The sequence below is a fragment of the Musca autumnalis genome, unplaced genomic scaffold (assembly GCF_047663935.1).
Source record: "Musca autumnalis isolate F117 unplaced genomic scaffold, ASM4766393v1 scaffold_3, whole genome shotgun sequence".
Lineage (NCBI taxonomy): Eukaryota > Metazoa > Arthropoda > Insecta > Diptera > Muscidae > Musca > Musca autumnalis.
The window spans coordinates 177187391-177204544 of NW_027411866.1; the positions used below are offsets into that span (position 1 = coordinate 177187391).

Consider the following 17154-nt stretch of genomic DNA (forward strand, 5'->3'; position numbering starts at 1 on the left):
TTATTCAGCCAGGCTGAATTAAAGTTTTCCTATGGAAAACCTTATTCAGCCAGGCTGAATTAAAGTTTTCCTATGGAAAACCTTATTCAGCCAGGCTGAATTAAAGTTTTCCTATGGAAAACCTTATTCAGCCAGGCTGAATTAAAGTTTTCCTATGGAAAACCTTACTCAGCCAGGCTGAATTAAAGTTTTCCTATGGAAACCCTTATTCAGCCAGTCTGAGTAAAAGTTTTCCTATGGAAAACCCTATTCAGCCAGGCTGAATTGAAGTTTTCCTATGGAAAACCTTATTAAGTCAGACTAAATTCAAGTTTTCCTATGGAAAACCTTATTCAGCCAGGCTGAATTGAAGTTTTCCTATGGAAAACCTTATTCAGCCAGGCTGAATTGAAGTTTTGCTATGGAAAACCTTATTCAGCCAGGCAGAATTAAAGTTTTCCTATGGAAAACCTTATTCAGCCAGGCAGAATTAAAGTTTTCCTATGGAAAACCTTATTCAGCCAGGCTGAATTAAAGTTTTCCTATGGAAAACCTTATTCAGCCAGGCTGAATTAAAGTTTTCCTATGGAAAACCTTATTCATCCAGGCTGAATTGAAGTTTTCCTATGGAAACCTTAATTTAGCCAGGCTGAATTGAAGTTTTCCTATGGAAAACCTTATTCAGCCAGGCTGAATTGAAGTTTTCCTATGGAAAACCTTATTCAGCCAGGCTGAATTGAAGTTTTCCTATGGAAAACCTTATTCAGCCAGGCTGAATTGAAGTTTTCCTATGGAAAACCTTATTCAGCCAGGCTGAATTGAAGTTTTCCTATGGAAACCTTAATTCAGCCAGGCTGAATTGAAGTTTTCCGTTGGAAACCTTAATTCAGCCAGGCTGAATTGAAGTTTTCCTATGGAAACCTTAATTCAGCCAGGCTGAATTGAAGTTTTCCTATGGAAACCTTAATTCAGCCAGGCTGAATTGAAGTTTTCCTATGGAAACCTTAATTCAGCCAGGCTGAATTGAAGTTTTCCTATGGAAACCTTAATTCAGCCAGGCTGAATTGAAGTTTTCCTATGGAAACCTTAATTCAGCCAGGCTGAATTGAAGTTTTCCTATGGAAACCTTAATTCAGCCTGGCTGAATTAAAGTTTTCCTATGGAAACCTTAATTCAGCCAGGCTGAATTGAAGTTTTCCTATGGAAAACCTTATTCAGCCAGGCTGAATTAAAGTTTTCCTATGGAAAACCTTATTCAGCCGGGCTGAATTAAAGTTTTCCTATGGAAAACCTTATTCAGCCAGGCTGAATTAAAGTTTTCCTATGGAAAACCTTATTCAGCCAGGCTGAATTAAAGTTTTCCTATGGAAAACCTTATTCAGCCAGGCTGAATTAAAATTTTCCTATGGAAAACCTTATTCAGCCAGGCTGAATTAAAGTTTTCCTATGGAAACCTTAATTCAGCCAGGCTGAATTGAAGATTTCCTATGGAAAACCTTATTCAGCCAGGCTGAATTAAAGTTTTCCTATGGAAACCTTAATTCAGCCAGGCTGAATTGAAGATTTCCTATGGAAACCTTAATTCAGCCAGGCTGAATTGAAGATTTCCTATGGAAACCTTAATTCAGCCAGGCTGAATTGAAGATTTCCTATGGAAACCTTAATTCAGCCAGGCTGAATTGAAGATTTCCTATGGAAACCTTAATTCAGCCAGGCTGAATTGAAGATTTCCTATGGAAACCTTAATTCAGCCAGGCTGAATTGAAGATTTCCTATGGAAACCTTAATTCAGCCAGGCTGAATTGAAGATTTCCTATGGAAACCTTAATTCAGCCAGGCTGAATTGAAGATTTCCTATGGAAACCTTAATTCAGCCAGGCTGAATTGAAGATTTCCTATGGAAACCTTAATTCAGCCAGGCTGAATTGAAGTTTTCCTATGGAAACCTTAATTCAGCCAGGCTGAATTGAAGTTTTCCTATGGAAACCTTAATTCAGCCAGGCTGAATTGAAGTTTTCCTATGGAAACCTTAATTCAGCCAGGCTGAATTGAAGTTTTCCTATGGAAACCTTAATTCAGCCAGGCTGAATTGAAGTTTTCCTATGGAAACCTTAATTCAGCCAGGCTGAATTGAAGTTTTCCTATGGAAACCTTAATTCAGCCAGGCTGAATTGAAGTTTTCCTATGGAAACCTTAATTCAGCCAGGCTGAATTGAAGTTTCCCAATGGAAAACCTTATTCAGCCATGCTGAATTGAAGTTTTCCTTTGGAAAGCCTTATTCAGCCATGCTGAATTGAAGTTTTCCTATGGAAAACCTTATTCAGCCAGACTGAATAAAAGTTTTCCTATGGAAAACCTTATTCAGCCAGGCTGAATTAAAGTTTTCCTTTGGAAAACCTTATTCAGCCAGGCTGAATTGAAGTTTTCCTATGGAAAACCTTATTCAGCCAGGCTGAATTGAAGTTTTCCTTTGGAAAGCCTTATTCAGCCATGCTGAATTGAAGTTTTCCTATGGAAAACCTTATTCAGCCAGGCTGAATTAAAGTTTTCCTATGGAAAACCTAATTCAGTCAGGCTGAATTGAAGTTTTTCTATGGAAAACCTTGTTCAGCCAGGCTGAATTGAAGTTTTCCTATGGAAAACCTTATTCAGCCAGGCTGAATTAAAATTTTCCTATGGAAAACCTTATTCAGCCAGGCTGAATTAAAGTTTTCCTATGGAAACCTTAATTCAGCCAGGCTGAATTGAAGATTTCCTATGGAAACCTTAATTCAGCCAGGCTGAATTGAAGATTTCCTATGGAAACCTTAATTCAGCCAGGCTGAATTGAAGATTTCCTATGGAAACCTTAATTCAGCCAGGCTGAATTGAAGATTTCCTATGGAAACCTTAATTCAGCCAGGCTGAATTGAAGATTTCCTATGGAAACCTTAATTCAGCCAGGCTGAATTGAAGATTTCCTATGGAAACCTTAATTCAGCCAGGCTGAATTGAAGATTTCCTTTGGAAACCTTAATTAAGCCAGGCTGAATTGAAGATTTGCTATGGAAACCTTATTCAGCCAGGCTTAATTGAAGATTTCCTATGGAAACCTTAATTCAGCCAGGCTGAATAAGGTTTTCCATAGGAAAACTTCAATTCAGCCAGGCTGAATAAGGTTTTCCATAGGAAAACTTCAGGCTGAATAAGGTTTTCCATAGGAAAACTTTAATTCCGCCTGGCTGAATAAGGTTTTCCATAGGAAAACTTCAATTCAGCCTGGCTGAATAAGGTTTTCCATAGGAAATCTTCAATGCAGCCTGGCTGAATAAGTTTTTCCATAGGAAAACTTCAGGCTGAATAAGGTTTTCCATAGGAAAACTTTAATTCCGCCTGGCTGAATAAGGTTTTCCATAGGAAATCTTCAATGCAGCCTGGCTGAATAAGGTTTTCCATAGGAAAACTTCAGGCTGAATAAGGTTTTCCATAGGAAAACTTTAATTCCGCCTGGCTGAATAAGGTTTTCCATAGGAAAACTTTAATTCCGCCTGGCTGAATAAGGTTTTCCATAGGAAAACCTTATTCCATATATGTATTTTGAAGATTTCCTATGGAAACCTTAATTCAGCCAGGCTGAATTGAAGATTTCCTATGGAAACCTTAATTCAGCCAGGCTGAATTGAAGATTTCCTATGGAAACCTTAATTCAGCCAGGCTGAATTGAAGATTTCCTATGGAAACCTTAATTCAGCCAGGCTGAATTGAAGATTTCCTATGGAAACCTTAATTCAGCCAGGCTGAATTGAAGATTTCCTATGGAAACCTTAATTCAGCCAGGCTGAATTGAAGATTTCCTATGGAAACCTTAATTCAGCCAGGCTGAATTGAAGATTTCCTATGGAAACCTTAATTAAGCCGGGCTGAATTGAAGATTTCCTATGGAAACCTTAATTCAGCCGGGCTGAATTGAAGATTTCCTATGGAAACCTTAATTCAGCCGGGCTGAATTGAAGATTTCCTATGGAAACCTTAATTCAGCCAGGCTGAATTGAAGATTTCCTATGGAAACCTTAATTCAGCCAGGCTGAATTGAAGATTTCCTATGGATACCTTAATTCAGCCAGGCTGAATTGAAGATTTCCTATGGAAACCTTAATTCAGCCAGGCTGAATTGAAGTTTTCCTATGGAAAACTTAGGTTTTGTGTACAAGGCTGAAGTAATTTAGCTGTCGGCAAAGCCGACGTATTCTTTTTTACTTTTGTTTGTATTTTTTTTTTACGTCGTGTGGCCTTAGAAAGGGCTATGGAAAGTCTTATGAATTTATTATCAAATCAAACATAACCTTCAATTTACATTTAACGATAATGTTTTACGCTAAGGTCATCTTACATTTACTCGGACTCACCGATATGCAGATAACATAAATGGAAGACCATATGATCACAGTTTGAAAGCGAGTTGTTTAACCTCTTTTTACCGCAAAAAATATCCGACTGCTTAATCCATATAGTGATGGAATTATATAGAAAAAATTGTTCAATTCAATTAATGTTAAATATGTAATGAATACAATTTTTTATTTGAGTGTAATTTTAAAATTTTTTTCTACAAACGTTATCTTAGCTAGACTTCTAATGCAATAAACCCTTAGCAGTAATCAATTAATACCAACAAAAAAATGTTAGATACGACGTCAAAATATCTCAGCGATATGTCGGTCAGTCATTTTATGTAATTAACAGAAATAACCTATGTATTTGTAATATAAATTTCGGTTAAGCTGTGGGGGTGTGTGTGTGTGCTTGTTGATGTTTATTGAAAAGTGTTGAAAGTTCTATCAGCAAGGTTGGGTCTTCTTGGAGCGTATCTACAGATTGCAATATTTTAACGCATTACACCAAAGAACCGGAGGGAATGAGAGAGAGAGAGAGCGTAGTTGGCGATTGTAACCCAACAACAAATCGATTTAATATTATTGTGAAATCGTGAAAACCTCCATTAAATACCGTAATTGTAACAAGTAAAAAATTAAAAAGCAAATTAATAAAAAAATTGACACAAAACAACATCAAATCCACAGAAAGTAGTGGCGGCAAAAGCATTCCATTTCAAACTCCATTCGATTAAATGCAACATTGTGGGTCGCACCCACAATTGTCGGTGAAAGACAAAGGACTCTCTCGATCCATAAGCAAGTTTGATCACATTGTTTGTTATATTAAAAATCAAACAGCCATTCATACATGCATTTGATAATATGTTTACTGGGCAAATAAATGCTCTTTGATTTTTATTATAATTTTTATGGTGAAATATTTTTTTTTATAGTCTATGTACGAAACTGTGTGTCGTCGTTCAAAGTTCTTTGCCAAGTGTGCAAAAGTGCAAAACAAACTTTTTATTTGTTTAATAATTAAATTGAGTTGAATGCAATGTCTAAAACTTCATGAAAAAATATGATTTAAAAAAAGACGAACTTTAATAACAACTTTTGAATCAAATATCAACACCTTTGCATCCCCAAAAAATTGTTCTTGAACGTTGCTTGTGAAAATCTTAGAATGCATGTTATGAGCCAAACTTCGTTGCTGCCGATTTGTGTTGATGATTCCACGAGTCCAATTACAAATCTAACCGCCAACAACGACAATAACAGTACAACTGCCATTGACGAAGACGAAGAAAACGTTTGGAATTCAAAAAAATTCTTCATTCAAAATGGGATTTTTCTCCAAAGCCGCCTACATCGTTTGGGCTGTGTAAGTATTTCATAGTTCATAGTAATCGGATATTGTCCACGCCGGAAATAGAAATATTTTCAAATGATGTATAAAGTTGTGCATTCTGGGAAATAATGCGAATAATGTTTATACAAAAAAATTGTGGCCATTATGCACTTTTGTAGTTAAATCGTTATAAAGAATATTATGATTTGAGTAATCTTGTTTATGTTCAATTAAAGCTTAAATATTAAATATTAAATATTAAATATTAAATATTAAATATTAAATATTAAATATTAAATATTAAATATTAAATATTAAATATTAAATATTAAATATTAAATATTAAATATTAAATATTAAATATTAAATATTAAATATTAAATATTAAATATTAAATATTAAATATTAAATATTAAATATTAAATATTAAATATTAAATATTAAATATTAAATATTAAATATTAAATATTAAATATTAAATATTAAATATTAAATATTAAATATTAAATATTAAATATTAAATATTAAATATTAAATATTAAATATTAAATATTAAATATTAAATATTAAATATTAAATATTAAATATTAAATATTAAATATTAAATATTAAATATTAAATATTAAATATTAAATATTAAATATTAAATATTAAATATTAAATATTAAATATTAAATATTAAATATTAAATATTAAATATTAAATATTAAATATTAAATATTAAATATTAAATATTAAATATTAAATATTAAATATTAAATATTAAATATTAAATATTAAATATTAAATATTAAATATTAAATATTAAATATTAAATATTAAATATTAAATATTAAATATTAAATATTAAATATTAAATATTAAATATTAAATATTAAATATTAAATATTAAATATTAAATATTAAATATTAAATATTAAATATTAAATATTAAATATTAAATATTAAATATTAAATATTAAATATTAAATATTAAATATTAAATATTAAATATTAAATATTAAATATTAAATATTAAATATTAAATATTAAATATTAAATATTAAATATTAAATATTAAATATTAAATATTAAATATTAAATATTAAATATTAAATATTAAATATTAAATATTAAATATTAAATATTAAATATTAAATATTAAATATTAAATATTAAATATTAAATATTAAATATTAAATATTAAATATTAAATATTAAATATTAAATATTAAATATTAAATATTAAATATTAAATATTAAATATTAAATATTAAATATTAAATATTAAATATTAAATATTAAATATTAAATATTAAATATTAAATATTAAATATTAAATATTAAATATTAAATATTAAATATTAAATATTAAATATTAAATATTAAATATTAAATATTAAATATTAAATATTAAATATTAAATATTAAATATTAAATATTAAATATTAAATATTAAATATTAAATATTAAATATTAAATATTAAATATTAAATATTAAATATTAAATATTAAATATTAAATATTAAATATTAAATATTAAATATTAAATATTAAATATTAAATATTAAATATTAAATATTAAATATTAAATATTAAATATTAAATATTAAATATTAAATATTAAATATTAAATATTAAATATTAAATATTAAATATTAAATATTAAATATTAAATATTAAATATTAAATATTAAATATTAAATATTAAATATTAAATATTAAATATTAAATATTAAATATTAAATATTAAATATTAAATATTAAATATTAAATATTAAATATTAAATATTAAATATTAAATATTAAATATTAAATATTAAATATTAAATATTAAATATTAAATATTAAATATTAAATATTAAATATTAAATATTAAATATTAAATATTAAATATTAAATATTAAATATTAAATATTAAATATTAAATATTAAATATTAAATATTAAATATTAAATATTAAATATTAAATATTAAATATTAAATATTAAATATTAAATATTAAATATTAAATATTAAATATTAAATATTAAATATTAAATATTAAATATTAAATATTAAATATTAAATATTAAATATTAAATATTAAATATTAAATATTAAATATTAAATATTAAATATTAAATATTAAATATTAAATATTAAATATTAAATATTAAATATTAAATATTAAATATTAAATATTAAATATTAAATATTAAATATTAAATATTAAATATTAAATATTAAATATTAAATATTAAATATTAAATATTAAATATTAAATATTAAATATTAAATATTAAATATTAAATATTAAATATTAAATATTAAATATTAAATATTAAATATTAAATATTAAATATTAAATATTAAATATTAAATATTAAATATTAAATATTAAATATTAAATATTAAATATTAAATATTAAATATTAAATATTAAATATTAAATATTAAATATTAAATATTAAATATTAAATATTAAATATTAAATATTAAATATTAAATATTAAATATTAAATATTAAATATTAAATATTAAATATTAAATATTAAATATTAAATATTAAATATTAAATATTAAATATTAAATATTAAATATTAAATATTAAATATTAAATATTAAATATTAAATATTTTGCAGTCAGACACAAAACCCCCTGTGTCATTAAATAGTAATGAGTATTTTTTAGACTACTGCCTGTTTGTATTGTTTTGTAATGGGTTATTCGGTTTATGTGGCTTTCAAATTATTGCTGGGAATATATTGAATATTCTGACTAAATTGTTAATATTATCTCATGCAGTTTTCATAGTCATTCATTGAAAAAATATCATTTGACAATCACAACTTTACATACATATTTGAAATAATTTCTCCTTAATTTATTTAACCTTGGACTTCAGTAAAACAAAATATCGAAAGTGTTGAAAACAGTTTGCCCGTTTTTTAACACCCGCATAAACCGTAATTTTTCATATTAAACAAAGTGGTTAAGTGGGTTTTGTCATCTCTTTTGGGATCCTTTCATGCAATATTCGAATTAAATCACTGAACCGTTTCATGAATAAATTAGAGGCGTTTTTATGGAATTTAAAGTTTTTGTTTCATTTGTCGCTCAATTGGTCATTGAGGCGTTACCAAAAAATTATCAACACACACAAAATTGTGTAGCAATAAAATGCAATCTGAGGATGATGATGATGACTTCATAGTATGTGACTCCATAGTCTTCACGTGATTTGTTTTATTGGGCTGAAGGGTTAAAACAAATGTATTAGAGGCAAACGAAATCCTTGAACTCAATCACTAAACTGTGTAGTTTAATCTAACATCAAACTTTTTGCAATTTTCCTCAATGCAATAAATGAATCAATGCATGCATATCTATACTTTAAAATTTAAATATAACGTTAAGGTGTCATAGAAAGATTGGCTGTTATTTTATATTATGTTAATTTTCAAACATTTAAAAAGTAATCAATCAATCAATCGATCGATTTGTTTTTGAAGTTAGAAACAACATAGAACATGTTGTAGACTAATCTATAATTTTCACAATAAAACACCGTTAAAAATCAATTATAAATGCTTTGGATTTGTTTCGAATATACAATTCCGTTAAGATTAATTAAAATGCAAACAATATTTTTAAACAATGTTTTCGTTTTGCTCCTTCCCTATTTATCCAAAGTAATAAATATTAATTGCCAAAAAAAATTAAATATATTTAGCTGATACAAATTAAAATATCCACTCATATAGGTACCCGTACATGTTAATACTTTTGGACTTTTTGTACACCGTTTAATTGTATTTAATGATTTTATGAGTCAAAACCTCAATATTGCACGTGAACAAAGTAACGTTCAATTTGAAACAGTTAACATTGAAAACAAAACAATGGCGAAAAAAGAAACAGAACCAATTAACAAAACTTAATATAATATGTGTACTTATTGCTGTTTTTGTGTTGTTCTTTAACAAAATACTTGAAATAATATACAAACTGCAATTAGTCGTATTTAAAAGTGAAAATATTTTTAAAAGGTTATATTCGGAGGGATCTTTCATTTGTTACCTATTAAGAAAGCTCAGGAAAAATGTTGAATCCAATGATCAGGAAACAAACACAGGCGAAAAGTCTGTGGTTCTTTGACTAAGAACAATAAGCAAAAAAGTATCAACCGGATATTGAATTCTTTTTTAGTCCTAAACGATTTTTTCGAATTTTTTACCCTCAACCTTTAGGCTAAAAAAGATACTACATACACATTGATACGATAAAAATGCGCCTTGTCGAAAGAATTGTTTTAGGGGACAAGTATGTTTGGGCTAAATCCGTTTTAGACAATATGGTACCGATTTAGCATTGTCGGTTCGTCTGTCTGGCTGGAGGCACGATAACCCTCAAATAGATCCATTGATTAAGTCCAAACTTTTTTTTGTCCAAACATAGGCCGAGTTCGAATATGTACCATATCGGTCCACAACTTCAGGAACGCCCCACACTGGGAAAAATGCAGATCTAGATTGCAGAAAATAAAAGTCGATATTTTATTGCATGTTTATCCATAATTATGAAATTTGTATTTATATACGCAGAAAAAAATATGTTAGAAATATGTTTGGATCCAAACAAATATTTGTTTGGGACTGATTGCAAACAAATATATGTTTGCAACATTTTGTAACATATCTCAATTTTATATGTTTGGGTACCAACTTATTTTTCATGGATGGAGAGAGTAATAACAGGGCTCTCGCGGCTGCGGAATGCCGGTTAATAATGAAGAACTGTGTGTATGGTGTAAAAGGAAACGCAGAAGTTTTGTGATGTGTATGCGTAAAACACGTGTCTTTCGTGCTTTGTTGTTGTTAACCAACGTAGTAAGCGAAGAGAGAAAAATGGTATTAATCTTTTTTCTTCAGTGTTCTAGAGACAATCGTCGATTAAAGACTTTCTATTCTTATTTAATTTTTTCTTATTGTACCCTACACCACTATGTGGAAAGGTTATTATAAGTTTGTTTTGGTAAAAATTCATGTAACAGCGCGAAATATTCGTCGGAGACCCCCAATGTGGTATACCAATCTTCATATCTCGGCGAAATAAAGCGATTTTGAGATGTGTGTCCGTCCGTCCGTCCGTGTGTCCGTCTGTCCATTATAAATTGTAATCAAACTCCAGGCCGCAATTATGGACCGATCGTCACTGAATTTGGTATGAAGGTCGGTTAGACATCAGAATAGATCGCTATTTTAATTGGTGATGATCGTGAAATATTTAGCGGGTGAAATGGACCAAAAACATAATTTTTATCCGATTTTGGAGCTGCTCTGTAGGTCGCAGTAATAGTCCGATCGCCTCGAAATTTTAAATAAGGTAAGAGTATATGACAAAGAAGAAGCTTGCAATTTGAGATGGCGATCAGATAATATTTAGATGGTTAAATGGACCAAAACTTTTGTGGGAAAATTTTTGAATTTTTTTAATATACAGCTTATATCTTTATTCCTGGAAGAGATGTTCCGGGCAAGTAAGCTACACTTGGAAGATGATCTCTTGACCTTTCCATTGATGTCAATTATGTTGATTTACGTGCTCAGATTACAGAGATACAGTCTAATATATCCAGTTATTTGTTTGTTATGTTATCAGAATCACGCTAGAGGTCACAATTATAGCTCAATAGACACGTAATTTTGCACGATGTAAGAGTTTAGGTCTAAGAACATGCCTACAATTTTGAATGATGCTCTCATATTATCTAGTGGGTTAAATAGACCATTACTTTTTTATGAAAAATATAAAAATGTTATTTTTGGTCAATATTTTAATTCCTGGATGGCATATACCGGCAAGGTAGCTTACATATGGAGAAATAACTACTGATATTTCCCCTGATGCAAACTGCAATAATGTGTCTGCTAGATAACGGGCCTCTTGCCTAATATATAGTGGGTTTTGTGTAGAGAACCACAATTTCCTCCCATACTACAAATTGTCTCTATCATGACAGAGAAATTTTCAGCTCAGTTGTCCAATTGGATTTTTATACAAATATTGCAGCATGGGGTCGCTTCGCCACCCTTTAGGATAAAGGGAATATATACAAAATGCGACCAAAAATGTACCTCTTCGAAGTATGGTTGGACGAAATTTGTTTCAGACAATTTGGTGTCGTTTTAGCCCTGTCCGTTCATCTGTCTCTCTTACTGACAAATATCAGAGATATTGCAAATTGCATTGTATATATATATATATTTATATTAGGTGTATTTCAAAAAGGAACCTGATATTTAAAGACAATTTAAAGATGTAGCAGGTTCACAATTTTGGCATATTGTTTAGAAATGTATAATTTATATAATTGTTTCACAAATATCCCAGTAGGGACAAGTGAGGCTTATCTTATATCAATGGATTCATGTTATGTCATTGATATGTGACGTAGTTTTTATCGCCGAATCCGAAAGGCGTGTTCTAAGTTGCCACTTGTAGAGACGTTTTTCATTGATATGTGACGTAGTTTTTATCGCCGAATCCGAAAGGCGTGTTCTAAGTTGCCACTTGTAGAGACGTTTTTCATGGCTGAAATACTATGCCACCGTTGAAAATTTGATTTGGCCAAGCTTGGGAATCGAACGCGGACATTCAGCGTGAAAAGTGGTTGCACATAGCTAATTCCTAGAGGTTGTGGTGTAGGGTATCACATGGTCGGCCCCGTCCGACTATAGCCTTTGCTTACTTGTTTAAAAACATTATTTTGTCCAAGTTAGAACTCAAAAGTCTAGTAAAATTAGTCTGGCTAGATATGGCACTCGATAATATTTATCAATTTCTGTGTCAATTGGAGACTTTTTCATTTTTCGTCTTTTTGCCATTTTGATCCAAAAATTCAGAAAATTCGTGTAAATGTGACATTGTAATTTCCAGCTCATCATTAGAAAACTCTATGTTCTCATTTTGTATATCAAGTATATTTGCTTTTACATTAGCTAATAAAAAATTCATCTCCTTACACGTCGGAAATAAAAATGTCCCTATGAGATGTGTCATTGTTGGTACAAATCGTTTAAGCAATGATTGTTTAGTTTTAGCTTTCAAATCTTTCATGAATTGAAAATCAATGGTATCAATTGAGCAGACTTTCAAAAGTTTTTTAGACCAAAGGGCAAAAATGTGCATAGTAGGGTACTTTTCCGAGCTTAATTTTTCCGAACACTCTTTGAATATTTTATGAATCCCCAGATATACGATCCAACTCATTCTTTTGTAGCAAAATACTCTTAATCTCATTCTGGACTTGGTATATGCTCTCAAGCATGATATATGTTGAATTTCAACGTGTTCTTTTGTCTTGTTTTAACATTTTCGACAATTTGTTGTTTAGCTCCGAGTGTTTAAAATATCTTACAACGTTTTTTGGGCAGTCAATCAGTCAGTCAACATCATCCATAACAGATAATACAGTCAGATAAACATCTGATGTGCAAAGAGAGTAGTTTTTGTATCTGATTCTCTCATGAACAAAACAAATTTCAAACAAACATAATCTTTGGTCACTCATACTCTGGCCTCTCCATAACAAAACGGTAAAACTATGTCGAACAAAAAAACACGATCACGCACTGCCAAAAATGTATTCCGGCACGACACGCACAAACACGGCGTTTTTCGAGAAGGCACGAATACGCACTACTCACGGAACGACACACGCCCACCTCTATATCCAATACATTTTATAATTGAATCAAAAAGGTGAACGGAAATATTTTATTGGAAAGGAAGAAATCTTATTTAATATTGGTAATTACATCAATACATTTTTCATATACATACATTCATATGTATATTTGAAATATGGATTTACCTATTTATTACATTATATAATCATTTGAATCCAGATGCCGATTTTCCTCTGATGATTTGAACTTTCAAGAAAATGTGTTTTATTTCACAACTAAGGAGAAGCGTTCAACGATGTTTTTATATTTAATTTTTTTTAAAATGCGACTTTTTATAAGTTATTTCACTCAGTTTTTTTCCTTTATTAAAGTCTGTTTTGTCTTTCTTTGGAATTTTTTATGTACCTATGTGTCTGCTGGGCTTTTGCTTTTTATACCCTCAGCCTTTAGGCTAAAGAGGGTATTTACACTTTGATACGACCAAAAATGTGCCGCATCGAAATAATGGTTTTAGACCCCAAGTATGTTTGTACGATATCCGTTTCAGACAATTTTGAGTAGATCTAGCAATGTCCGTCCGTCTGTCTGTCTGTCCGTCTGTCTGGCTGGCTGGTGCGCACGATAACTCTCGAACGAATCAATCGATTCGGTTCAAATTTTGGGTATCGAATTATTTTGTCCAGATTCGATTTAAGTTCGAAGATGGGCCATATAGGTCCACTCCTTCAGGTACCTCCCCCACAAATCTTCAAAAATTGTCGCAAAACTTGTGCGCACGATAACTCTTGTAGGGAATAAACGATTTGGTCCATACTTTGCACATCGTCTAATTTCTACCAAACTTAGATGAGGTTCCAATATGGACTCAATCCGTAAACTCCTTCGAGTACCTCCCACACAAAATTTCGGAAAAGTTCAGTTTAGGACCTGCTCACGAATCGCCTTGGTTTTTGTTGTAACATCTTGTATTCACTGTCCCCTATACGAAGGTACAAGTTTCCTCAGGGGCAAGTCCATACTTCCTGAAAAATAGCCTGAAAGTTGAAAAACAAACCCTATGACACCATGTTTATGGGTGGAAGCGCAAGATAATTCTAGAACAGAAATGCCGATTCCGGCCAAAATTTGGCCTTCGTAATATTGTTTCCAAACTTACTTTAAGTTCGTAGATAAGCCATATCGGTCCACTCCTTCAGGTACCTACCCCACAAAAGTTAAAAAATATTCGGAAAAATTGTGGGCACGATAACTCTTGATGGGAGTGACCGATTTGGTCCATACTTTACACATTCTCATAATATATACCAGATATAGATCAGGTTCGAATATGGACTATATTTGTCCACTCCATCCCGTACCTCCCACACAAAATATTGGATAAGTTCACTTTAAGACCTGCTATTGAATCACTTTGATTTTTGTTGAAGCAACTTGCATTCGCTGCGTCAATTACGATGGTAAAAGTTATTTCAGGGGCAAGTCCATACTTCTTGAGAAAACAGCCCGAAGGGTGTAAAAACCCCTATGGCACCCCCATGGTATATGTCGGTCCATTCCTTTAAGTACCTTTTCCGCAAAAATTTTGAACTTTAATCCTAATCAATATTTTTGTCAGTTCATACGACCACAATTTTGAAACCCCCTAACTACATAAGCTTTTTGTGAAAAAAGTGTTTTAATTTGCCCAAGCTGAGGGTATATCTCTGTCGGCAAAGCCGACTGATACTTTTTTACTTGTTTTCTACCACAATTTATAAATGTGTGTATATGTTAGAGATATCCAGTGAGCGCTTGCTGAGAGCAAGTGAGCATACATTTCAATGTGTTTCTCATTGACATTTACTCTCTAAGAAAGCGCCCGGTGGTGCATGTGTTTGTTTTTTTTTGCTTTTGGTTTTGTATTTGTTTGCACCCAAACATATAATTTGTTTGCACCCAAACATATAATTTTTGGTTTTGTATTTGTTTGCACCCAAACATATAATTTGTTTGCACCCAAACATATAATTTGTTTGCATCCAAACATATAATTTGTTTGCACCCAAACATATATTTGCTTGCAGGACCCAAACATACATATGTTATGTTTGGGACTGCTTGCAAACGAATATATGTTTGCTGCAAAATATGTTTGGAACATATGTTAGAGAGGCCTTTTTTCTGTGTGTATAAATAAAATATTCTTTCATAGAATTGTCGGTATAGGTCCACTTTTAGATATAGCCCCATAGGACGGTACCGCCCGATTTTGGTAATTTTGAAGTTTTTAGCCGTGTTGTCCAACTGAAATAGCTGAAAATTTGCATTTGGTCTTCGTTGGGAGTATAAAATATTCCGACAGAGAATTGTCGGTACAGGCCCACTTTTTGATATAGACCCCATTGGACAGTACCGCCCAATTTTGGTAATTTTCAAGGTTTTAGCATCATTATCCAATTGAAATAGATGAAATTTGGTATTTAGTCTTCGTTGGTGGTATAAAATATTCCGACAGAGAATTGTCGGTAAAAGTCCACATTTTGATACAGCCCCATATAACGGTACCGCCCGATTTCGGTATTTTTAAAATTTCACCCATACCAGCCAAATGAAACGGCTGAAATCTGATTTAAATATACGTAATTTACGGTGGATGGTATAATAAGAGATGGACGCATGTCTGCATTAATTTTCCAACTTCCACCCATATTTTCTTATACGTTATCCTGCAATAAATTCCAAGTGATATCTGATATGTTCTATCTATCATGCGCCAACTGGGCATATTTCCTTTTAAATTGCTACTAAACCAAAAGTTGCAGGAAGTCGCAGGTACAAGTATAGGGCTTTTCTCGTTGGAGTTGAGCTTAATGACCAACGATTTTGTTGCAAGTGAAAAAGGAAAGACGATGATTCGAACCCACACAACCATCAATATATGTATGTGACTAGTTTCGCTGTTAGTAGGGCCCTCATCAGACATATCGACATTTTCTGTCATCGAACTTTGATTTCTCAAATGCAATGTGTTTTTACACTGACGAATATTTGTCCTTTCAATCTGTAAGACTTCCATGACAAACGCTTTTTAGCGCAGCCTCGAAAGCATGTGAAGATGTTATTACGACATGTTAGTGTTCAAAGCCAAAGCTCACCATCTATTTCTAAAGCTATATCCATCTATTTCTAGGCCGAATTCAGTCACTCATTCCAATTTTCATCGAAATCGGATATACAGTGTTGGTCACACAATTAGCACACCCCACTACCAACATTTATTTTGCCTAAAATACCTTCAAAAGTAATTGTATTTAATAAAGTATTTGTACTAATATATTCTCAGTAGTATGCTTAAAGAATACAACGCAATACAGAAACTGAATCATAACTGTCAATTTGAATAACCTCCAAAAATGTAAAAAATGTCCTAAATTCACTGGACACGTAATTAGCACACCTTAAAAGAATCACTAATATTGTGAATAGTTTCACTATTTTAGTCCATATTCAGTTTTAAATCCCTTTCGTTTGGGAATAAGTTCCAGTCTGCTAGTTATACTCTCCACCAGTCTCCGAAATTTCAGTGTCAGAAGGGAGTTATATGGGGTACACCTTGGGTCCCAAGGACTGATGGAAATTTCATTTTTCTTGTGTTTTTTATCGATTTTCTCACATGTAAACAAGTTCATTGAGGCAAGTAGTTCATAGAAACATCAAATAAAACATCATATTCTTGTTCATCTTTGTAAATTTTGCGAATAGTGGGATGTACCCACCAGCAGTTTGCATCTGCAAAGTCCGTTTGACACAAAAATTTTCATTAAAAAACTGGAATA

General features: G+C 30.5%; 1 protein-coding gene across 6 annotated transcripts in view; it reads left to right on the forward strand.

The window, feature by feature from the left end:
* The window catches only part of Hecw (Hecw ubiquitin protein ligase), a 91150-nt gene that overhangs the window by 60336 nt on the left and 13660 nt on the right, over window positions 1–17154 (forward strand). For 4 of the 6 annotated variants that reach the window (XM_073975923.1, XM_073975924.1, XM_073975926.1 and 1 more), the window contains exon 2: window positions 5289–5719. The exons of the other annotated variants lie outside the window; for them this stretch is intronic. In XM_073975923.1, the coding sequence (XP_073832024.1) occupies window positions 5679–5719 (41 nt within the window). In that variant the 5' untranslated portion in view covers window positions 5289–5678. The remainder of the gene's footprint in view (window positions 1–5288; window positions 5720–17154) is intronic. 6 annotated transcript variants of the gene reach the window in all.